Source organism: Nicotiana attenuata, chromosome 4 (assembly GCF_001879085.1).
Source record: "Nicotiana attenuata strain UT chromosome 4, NIATTr2, whole genome shotgun sequence".
Classification (NCBI taxonomy): domain Eukaryota; kingdom Viridiplantae; phylum Streptophyta; class Magnoliopsida; order Solanales; family Solanaceae; genus Nicotiana; species Nicotiana attenuata.
In genome coordinates, this window is record NC_031992.1 from 774,045 (window position 1) to 784,585 (window position 10,541).

A 10,541-nucleotide genomic window follows, 5' to 3' on the forward strand; every position below is an offset into this window, starting at 1 on the left:
CTCCAAATGTCATAAACCCGATTTCGCAAGAAAAAGGGGGCGCGACAAAGAGCTTTATTTGATCGTATCTCTAACTGTTATACTACCCTCGATTGTCCCCGATAGCCCGAGTTCGATCTCAAGGTCGACCCCGAAGCCCCCATCATCCAAACCTGCATCCGGGTAGTAGGCCCCTTCGATTCGATCATTATCTCGTTTTGACTCACGCTCCATCGTTAAATTTCATATTATTAGCATTATCTGCTCTAACAACCAGCTCGGGAATAGATCACGTATTTTTAGAATCCCATTTTACAAATTTAATTGTTGTTACCATTTTCACGGTAAACAGAAATAATGTGTGTTATCAGAATCAGCACTGAACAATCACTATTATCCTTAGCCCCATGGTGGGCGCCAAACTGTTTAACCTAAAATTCGAGTAACAATTAAACTTATATTGTGATTTTAAGGATATGTGATTCAATTCAATACCAACTGATAAACAAGGAATTAAATAGATAAATTAGAGAATAAAATAAATCAAACCAATATGATTGCCAAGTTTCGACCTCGAATTGTGATAATCTCGAGGTGTAATAACAAGAATAGCAAATGATTAAGCAACACTGATGAACAGTAAGCGAAATAGCAAGAAAGTAATGAGTGTATATATTCTTATCAGCGAACAATGATGCTTACAAATGAATGGGATCACTCTTTATATAATGCAGGAGTCCTAAATAAAGTACACTTCTAATTATAGTAGGAAATCATCTAATTAACCGTTGCAGATCGATCCGTTCCGAGATTCACACCACGATTCTCAACCAATCGCGGATATCTCGCCTTTTCTGTTATCAAGCCACGCCGGTGTCACTCGAAGTCTGCCTCCTTCTGTCTGCAATCGAGGCCGACCTCGGGATGACTCGAAGTCCTGGTTTTTCGACGTGACATTCCTATCTCGACCAAAGAATGAAATCGGGTAGCCCCGATTTCTTCCGTATACACCTATATTGATATGCTTTTATGCTTGATATAATTGTTTGATGAAAATTTCAGCATAATATGCTGGTGACGTGAAGAAATAAACAGTAAATGAATCAACTATCTTACATAATAAGTAGTATATGTTTTGTTTTGATTGTGATATTAAGTCGTGCATGTTTATTCCTATTTGCTTGTCGTATTATGCTATTACAAGTGTCATGAGCTGATAAAATAATTAAAATACCCTTAAAGCCGTTAAAACAAAAAATAAAATAATTATCATAAAATTTTAGTTCTAAATTAAGTAGGCGTTTGGCCATAGATACCAAATGGGGCTAAGTTATATTTCAATATATTTCAAGTTTTAAATTTATAGATAAAACAATATTGATTTACGAGAGGTTTTTTTCCCCTTTGATCAGATCTGTGTATATATGCATCATATCTACAAATTAAACACCAATATAACATATTACACCTTGAACTAATTTAATTAAAGAAGCATCAACTTTAATAAGTTATAACAAAAATTATGCGGAAATAATTTGCTATGTAGTCAGAAACATGTAGGTAGACAATTGCATTTTTTCGTCAAACCTCACAACCAATAAAAATAGAATTAAAAAACAAACTTCTAGTTAAAAGCATTTTTTAAAGCTATCTTGACCAGCTTTTAAAGGGGGCAAATCATCAAGAGCCTGATTTAGAACTAATAGTTGAAAAATAACCACAGTTTCAAAAACAATCGAAATTTTATTATTTTTTCATATAAAGATAAAATATAAAACAAAAGACGCTTAAAATCCGAAAATATTTTAGCATAATATGCTGGAGTTCAAATCTTTTTTACATATGAAATTCCAGCATAATGTGCTGGAATTTTATAATTTACTGGAGTTCCAACATAATATGCTGAAATTTTAGACGCATGAGTTCCATAATTCAGCATATTATGCTGGAACTATCCGTGTTTCAGTTAGGGTACTTTTGTCCAGATTTTATCTCCGCATAAAATAGTGATAATTTTCAATTACTTTTCAAATGCTAACTATTTTTTAATTACCATCCAAAAGGGATTGTACTTTTTCTAACCGGTATACGTAGATTATACATAGTTATACATATATTATGAATATATATATATATATATATATATATATATATATATATATATATATATATATATATATATATTATTGTTGGCTAGCAGCTAAATGACAAGCTGATAACTAACTATAGTTAAATTTAAGTGTAATATTAACTAGAGTTAGTTAGTTAGGAGTTAGTGAAAGTCGGTTAGTGTTAAAGTTAGTTAGTCTGTTAAATACTGTTGTAGGTTGTACAGAACTTAGTTTTTGGAAATGAAGTGAGCTTGTTCTCTTCTTCTCTCATTCTTCTCTCATTTTCTTCTTAGATTCTTCTTCACATTAGCTTTGATCACCATTCACATGGCTGTTAACATGGTATCAGAGCCATCAGTGTGGATCTAAGCAAGTGTGCGAACAAGTTTCTTCATCTAGGTTGCTTCAATTCTACAATTTGAGGTGCCGAATTGTCTTAGAGTAACTCTTGATCGAAGCTAGGGTTTGAAAATTGTGTTCTGTGAAGCCAATTCCCAGTCAACAATGGTGGTTGAAGATGATAAAATCAACAATACTACTCCTACTCACACTGCCACGACCTCAGCGAATGGCAATTTCATTACTAGTACCTCCTTCCCTACCATTGATCATAATCATCCTCTGAATCTACAGCCAATCGACACACCAGGTAGTTCTCTGATTTCTCTTCAACTTACTAGATCTGATAACTATGCTTTGTGGAGTCGCGCAATGCGAATTGGCTTGGTAGGTAAGAGTAAATTAGGATTTGTCGATGGTAGGTTTCCTAAATCTAGGTTTGAGCCTGAACTCCATGATCTGTGGGAGAAAGTGAATGCTATTATTTTGTCATGCAAAATGAATGCAGTGAGGCCGGGTTTGCTAAGTAGTGTCCTATATGCATCTAGTGCTCATAAAATTTGGGAAGACTTAAAAGAGAGATTTGATAAAGTAAATGGTTCCCGAATTCTGTACCTACATAGGGAGGTTCATACTTTGACTCAAGGAGTTATGACTGTAACTGACTATTTCTCCAAACTAAGAGAGCTTTGGGATGAGTGATGCTCTTATGCCATGTCCTGGCTGTCCCTGTCCTGAGTCAAAGAAGTAAGCTCAACACTTTGAATATCAAAGGCTTCCTCAATTTCTTACTGGCTTAAATGAGTCATATTCTCAGTCAAGGAGCCAAATCATGATGATGTCCCCTTTGCCTAGTATAAACAAAGCCTATTCTATGTTAGTTGATCAGGAAAGCCAAAGAAACCTTGCAAATATGACACAAATAGCTAAAGTTTCTGAAGCCTTGGAGAATGTATCTATGTATAGCAGCAAAAACACAAATAATACCGGAAACTACAAACCAAAGAGAAGTCAAGTTCAATGTGAATATTGCCACTACAAGGGACATACAAAGAAAAATAGCTATAAGCTAGTTGGATATCCTCCGAATTTCAAATCCAAGAAGAAGGGAATCAATACTGGACACTATGCAAATCAAGTGTGTGGTGCAGAGGTGAACTGTACAGACAAATATATTATGGGGAGCAATGTAGCTTCTAGTGTGATTCAACAAGGCAGAGGAGGAAGTCACTCTAATTCAGGTGTTCCACAACCAGCTAATCAACCTGCTTTCTTCTAGCAAATGCCACATCCTGATCATATCTTTACTCCTAAACAGTATCAGCATATTGTTCATCTATTGTCCAAAGGAAGCATAGAAGGATCAGACTCATCAAGCAAATTAGCTACTGCAGGGTGAACTGTACAGACAAATATATGCAGAGGTGAACTGTACAGACAAATATATTATGGGGAGCAATGTAGCTTCTAGTGTGATTCAACAAGGCAGAGGAGGAAGTCACTCTAATTCAGGTGTTCCACAACCAGCTAATCAACCTGCTTTCTTCTAGCAAATGCCACATCCTGATCATATCTTTACTCCTAAACAGTATCAACATATTGTTCATCTATTGTCCAAAGGAAGCATAGAAGGATCAGACTCATCAAGCAAATTAGCTGCTGCAGGTATTCTGAGCAAAGTGAATGCTTTTATGTCTCATTGTGTTAATGACAAGTGGATTGTTGACACTGGGCATCAAATCATATGACTTCAAGCCTAGCCATGCTGCACAATCACAGGGCACTTCCAAACACAAAAGAAAACAAAGTATACTTACCTACTAAAAGTGTGGTATCAGTATCACACACAGGATATACTTATGTATTAAGTAATCAGGAAATCTCTAATGTTCTCTACATTCCTGACTTTAAGTTCAACCTGCTCTGAGTTTCAAAACTCACTAAGGAACTAAAATGTATGGTTGGCTTCTTCCCTGACTTCCGTATTTTTCAGGACCTCTTCAGTAGTCAGGTGAATGGGATTGGTAGAAATGAGCATGGACTGTACATACTGTGTGGGAGTACTTCTATATCAGCCTCATCTCAGGCAACAAATAAGTGTGTCAACACAGCAAATGATGTTTCCACTTCTTCTTCTATTTTCAGTACTTCTTCTAGTGTGTCTGTTTAGCATTTGCAGTTTATGGCATAAGAGATTAGTTCATGCTCCTATAGACATAATAAAGAAGATAGAGACACTGAGTAAGCTGACAACAGGTAACTCTAATCAGCCCTACACTGTATGTCCTGTTGCTAAACAAACCAAGATGCCTTTTCAGCTGAGTAATACTACAACAACGTCTGTTTTTTGAATTAGTTCACTGTGATATTTGGGGACCATATATAGTACCTACACATGATGGTAAAAGGTACTTTGTCACCATAGTTGATGATTACAACAGATTTACTTGGATTTTCCTCTTAAATTCTAAGTCAGAAGCAATTGTAGTTCTAAGAGATTTTCTTACTCAAGCAAATAATGTGTTCTCTACTACTGTTAAAATTCTAAGGACTGTTAATGGAAGTGAATTTTTTAGTACTGAGTTCAGGTACTTATTGTCTAGTCTTGGAATTGTCCATAAGAGTACATGTGCTTACACACCCCAGCATAATGGGGTGGCAGAAAGAAAACATAGAACTATTTTGGAAATTGCTAGATCCCCCAGATTTCAAGCAGCTGTGCCTCTAAGATTTTGGGGGAGAATGTGCTACTACAGCAGTGTATTTACTCAATAGATTACCTTCTAAGGTAATTGGATGCAAATCACCTTTTGAGGAGCTGTATTTGCATCCATCTTCTTTATCTCATCTCAAAGTATTTGGTTGTTTGTGTTATGCAACAACTCCTAAAGTTTTGGACAAGTTTTCACCTAGAGCAGTGCCTGTTGTGCTCTTAGGTTACTCCTCTACTTAAAAGGGATATATATTGTATAACTTGCATTCCAAAACCTTTATGGTCAATAGGAATGTTATGTTCCATGAAACTGTGTTTCCTTTCAAGCATGTTAGAGATTCAGGAACTTTGGTTTTCTCTATCATGGATCTGTTATCTCCTGAGTTGAATGTTGCAACTCCTATCTCCTCTTCAACACCTACAGTAGAAGACTCAACTAAGCCTGCTGCAGGTCATATATCATCAGAGTCCTCTACAGAAATTCCCTCCTTCCATATAGACACAACTGCTTCTGAACCTATCATTCCCACTGTGAGTGATTATCAGGATGATGCTTGTGCTGAAACATATCATATCCTGCTGAGCCTCTTGAAGAATGCAGAAGATCCTCCAGACCAAGCAAGCCACATGTATGGCTGCAATTATGTCACCATCTCCAAAGGCTCAAAATGTACTTATCCCAATTCCTCCTATGTAGACTACTCTCACATCTCTCCAACTTTCAGACAAGCTCTCACAGCCTACTCAGCTCTCTCACAACCAACTACTTTTAAAGAGGCTGCTAATGATCCTAGATGGGTGAAAGCTATGCAGTTGGAGATTAATGCACTGGAGGACAATCATACCTGGATCATTGTAGATCTTCCACCAGGAAAGACACCTATTGGTTGTAGGTGGGTTTACAAAATTAAGTATAAAGCATCTGGGAAGATAGAAAGGTTCAAAGCTCGATTGGTTGCTAAAGGGTACAGTCAAAAGGAAGGTTTGGATTATGGTGAAACCTTTTCTCCTGTGGCTAAGATAGTTACTGTCAGATCTATTATTGCATTGGCTGCTTCTAAACAGTGGTTGATCTTTCAGATGGATGTTCATAATGCTTTCCTTAATGGAGATCTCATTGAAGAGGTTTATATGCATATACCTGAGGGGTTTGCTAGACAGGGGAGACTCACAAGAAAGTCTGCAAACTCCATAAGTCCCTTTATGGACTTAAACAGACCCCAAGACAGTGGAATATGAAGTTGACTGAAGCTTTACTTCATATGGGGTTTCAGCAAAGTCATTATAATTATTCCTTGTTCACAAAGAAAGCTGGGAGTGACATAGTAATCATACTGGTGTATGTAGATGGTCCTTTGATCACTAGGAACAACCAACAGTTGTTGTGTGACACTAGGATAGATCTCAAGAAAAGGTTCAAGATAAAGGATTTAGGAGAGCTGAAATTTTTCCTAGGCATTGAGTTTGCAAGGTCTAAACAAGGAATTCTCATGTGTCAGAGGAAGTATGCTCTAGAGTTAATATCTGAGTCAGGTCTAAGTGGTGCAAAGCCAAATGGAACACCATTAAAGCTGGATCAGAAGTTAACATCCACAGAATATGACAACTGCTTCAATACCAATAGTGCTCACTTGGATGAAGCTCTCAAGAATCCTGGTGTTTACCAAAGATTGGTAGGAACTGCTGTATCTTACTATGACCAGGCCAGACATTGATTTTGTAGTTAAGGTCCTTAGTCAGTCCATGCATTGTCCTAAGAATTCTCACATAGAAGCAGCACTGAGAGTGGTAAGGTATATAAAGGAGGCACCAGGTTTGGGACAGCTGGTGCCTGCAGAATCATCGAGTAAGCTGATTGCTTATTGTGACTCAGACTGGGGGGCATGCATACAGACAGGGAGATCAGTTACAGGGTACTTAGTTAAGTTTGGCAATACATTAATATCTTGGAAGTCTAAAAAGCAAAGTACTGTTTCTAGAAGTTCAGCAGAAGCAGAATTTAGAAGTATGGCATCGTGTGCAGCAGAAGTTACATGGTTAACAAGTCTGTTCAGTGAACTAGGTGTCAAGATTGAGCTGCCTATTACTCTAATATGTGTAGCAAAGCAGCAATCCAAATAGCTGCCAATCGGATATTTTATGAGAGAACAAAACATATTGACATAGATTGTCATTTTGTGAGGGAAAAGCTAAGTTAAGGACTGCTGAAAACTGAGTATGTGAATACAGAAGATCAACTAGCAGAATTACTCACAAAGGGTCTGGGAAAAGCTCAACATGAATACTTGCTAAACAAAATGGAATTGAAGAACTTATTTGAATCATCAGCTCGAGGGGGAGTGTTGGCTAGCAGCTAAGTGACAAGCTAATAGCTAACTATAATTAAATGTAAGTGTAATATTAACTAGAGTTAGTTAGTTAGGAGTTAGTAAAAGTCGGTTAGTATTAAAGTTAGTTAGTCTGTTAAATACCGTTGTAGGTTGTACAGAACTTAGTTTTTGGAAATGAAGTGAGTTGGTTCTCTTCTTCTCTCATTCTTCTCTTATCTTCTCCTTCTAGATTCTTCTTCACATTAGCTTTGATCTCTATTTCCATGGTTGTTAACAATTATATATCCACCGACTATTTTTAATTTAATATTAGGTGAGCAGCTATTTGGGTCAATTCTTTGAAAACAACCGGCTAACCCATTCTCTATTTTCACGCTTTTAAACCAATGCAAATACCCTCTAAATCAAAACACGGAGCGTAAATGATGCTCGGCCGACACACAGAGGTTGGGTAAGGCTGAAATTTTTGCTCTAAGTTCTAGTTTCTCTAATGGCGACTTGTAATCATTTTAGAGGTCAATACAAGTATAATATTGAACAATTAACACTCTCTAAATTACAATCAATTTGTTATAATCTGTGCATATAAGTTGCTCCAAACTACTAAACGATTAAGTACTAGATAAAAGCCCCATTTTCTCAGCAAACATCACAAATTGACCTAAACATAAACAATAAATTATATCTATTTGTAAAATCTTTATAAGCAACTTTTAACCAATATTTGAAAATAACATGTAGGATCAACTTACTGAAGATAGTGATTACTAAAAGTTTCTTCTTTTACCAATGGGGAAGAAAGAATGCAGAGATACGTTATCAATGTTATGAATTACAAGTACTTTCTTCTATGATACAAGATCACACGGCGCAAGTTAGCACTCAACACAGACGCAGGCGGCTCGGCGAATGACCTCCGGTAAATCGGCCACACGGCTCCATTCGCCGGCGGCACAGTCGTAGACCAACACCAACCCCTCCTTCATCCCTCTTTCTACCCTCCCACTCCGCCTCAGCAAGTCGTCTATGCAACCATTCACTTGTATTAGCACCACCTTCTCTCCTATCCCCACGCAGCTGAACCTCACCGTGCTGTCTAGTCTAACCTGCGCCGGTAGTGGTGGCGATTTTATCCTACACCATCCACCAAACTCGTTGCTTTTACGTGACCCATTGAACTTCCAAAATGAAAGCTCCACTGCATGGCTTGAAAGAATATAGATTTGACCAGCTGCCGCGCACGCCGCCACCACGCAGCCGCCTCCGGGGACGGCACGGCTCCTCAACCAAACACCGTTAGCCACATCGTACAAGTCCATAGAGCTTGCGTAAACATGCGCCGCGTCTGCCCCACGCGCAACCACCCCGTCATTCCCTGATGTGCCGCCAATTTTGAGACCCCCGACGATATAAAACACGCCGTCGACAGACGCGCCGACACATCCGTACCGCTTCCTCGGAGCGTTCGCCACCACGCTCCACGCGTCGTTCGCCGGATCGTACTCCTCCACCACTGCAGACCTCGCGCTACCTCCGGCGACGTAGATTTTCCCGCCCACAACCGCCGCAGCAAACTTCTTCCTCTGGAAAACTGGCCCTTCTCTAACAACCACAGTACCCGTCCAGGTATCACACCGGAGCATCGCCGTCCTACCAATGACGTAAATTCTCCGACCAATCGCCGACAAACGAGAATGCGAGAACAGAGAATAAAAAGACCCATCTTGAAAAGAGCAAATCTTCCAAGAGCAGTCATTTTCCAATCTGTAACTAGCAGTAAAAAGAGTGGAATCAGAAACTGAAACGGCGAAGAGGGTGAGGCGAATAAGGTTATTACGGTGACGGAGAAGGTGAAAAGATGGGGAATCGAGAAGGTGGGACCAACGAGAGCAGACTAAAGGTAAAGAACGGAGGGAAGAGTGTGGGACCCGTGAGAGACATTCAAGGAGGAGGTCATCTGGGAGTTCAGAAATGGTAGTGGAGGAAATGGTGGTGGTGGTGGGAGTAGGGTGGTGGGGTGGTGGATGTTGGGGGTTGGGGAAGCAAGATTTCATCAGCCATGAGAAGTGCCGTGAGTTGCAGCTATCAGACATCGAATTGAAAAATCAAAATTGCTTTTTTCAGGTTTTGAGAATTTGTTGAGGACTTAATATGAAGGTATTTGGGGGGGTGGGATGTGAGCTTTTCTTCCAATCAGGGAATGTGTAGGTCCCATGCTCTTTCTAATTCTGAATCTACGTTGAAATCTAAATTTTTATTCGGAAATGGCTTGTACAAATATTATAGAAAAGGTACAACAACTGAAGCGTAATGCTCACCTTTTTAAGTTTGAAATTATTATAGAAGTAGCAGTTGTAAAATTGAGAATTTCATTCTTTCGGATTTAAATTGTGAGAATAGAATTCAACGTAAATTCAAATTTATCAAGTTTCATAATATATCAAACACCAAATGAAGTATATAGTTATGCTCATAAATGAACTTGAGGAAAATGATAGTCAATAAATGCCAAACCATTCATTAAATCCTCGTAAATGAGTTTTCTTTTGCCGTAATGATAGGAAATAAAGGTGCTATGAGGTTCTATATCTTCCTTTTTCTTTTCATTTTCCTTGTAAAGTACTTCAAGTGATCTACTTTATTGAAATTTTAAGTAATACTCACGTCCAAGTTTAATTATTCATTATACTAAAAATAAATATCTATTTTTATTTGTTCAATTTGAAAAACTAATGAATAATTTACCATTTTATACCTACTTAACCCTTATTATTTACCAATATTCTAAATTTATAATAGTCAAAGTTAATTTTTTAATAACAATAATTAGGAGTGATATAGTAAAATTATTATGTTAAGTTAATATATAGTAGACAAATAAACTTGGACAAGAGGGAGTATCACATAAATTAACTGAATATTGACACATCGAAATGGGAAATTATCATCACGGAGTGTTGTGGAATTGATAAAATTCATTATATTTAATCAAAATTTAGTTCGAGTTTCAAGAATGATAAAATTTGAATAGATAACACCTTTTCCTTTAATGAATATTATGCTTTGCGA

General features: G+C 37.7%; 1 protein-coding gene across 1 annotated transcript; it reads right to left on the bottom strand.

The window, feature by feature from the left end:
• On the bottom strand, positions 8,221–9,694 carry LOC109224783 (F-box/kelch-repeat protein At5g26960). The gene has a single exon (XM_019389303.1). It carries the CDS (start codon positions 9,563–9,565, stop codon positions 8,348–8,350), a length of 1,218 nt encoding a protein of 405 aa, XP_019244848.1. The 5' UTR covers positions 9,566–9,694; the 3' UTR covers positions 8,221–8,347.

Bases quoted from the DNA above. Each gene is read 5' to 3' on its own strand.
- LOC109224783 (XM_019389303.1), bottom strand. From the start codon at position 9,565: ATGTCTGATAGCTGCAACTCACGGCACTTCTCATGGCTGATGAAATCT.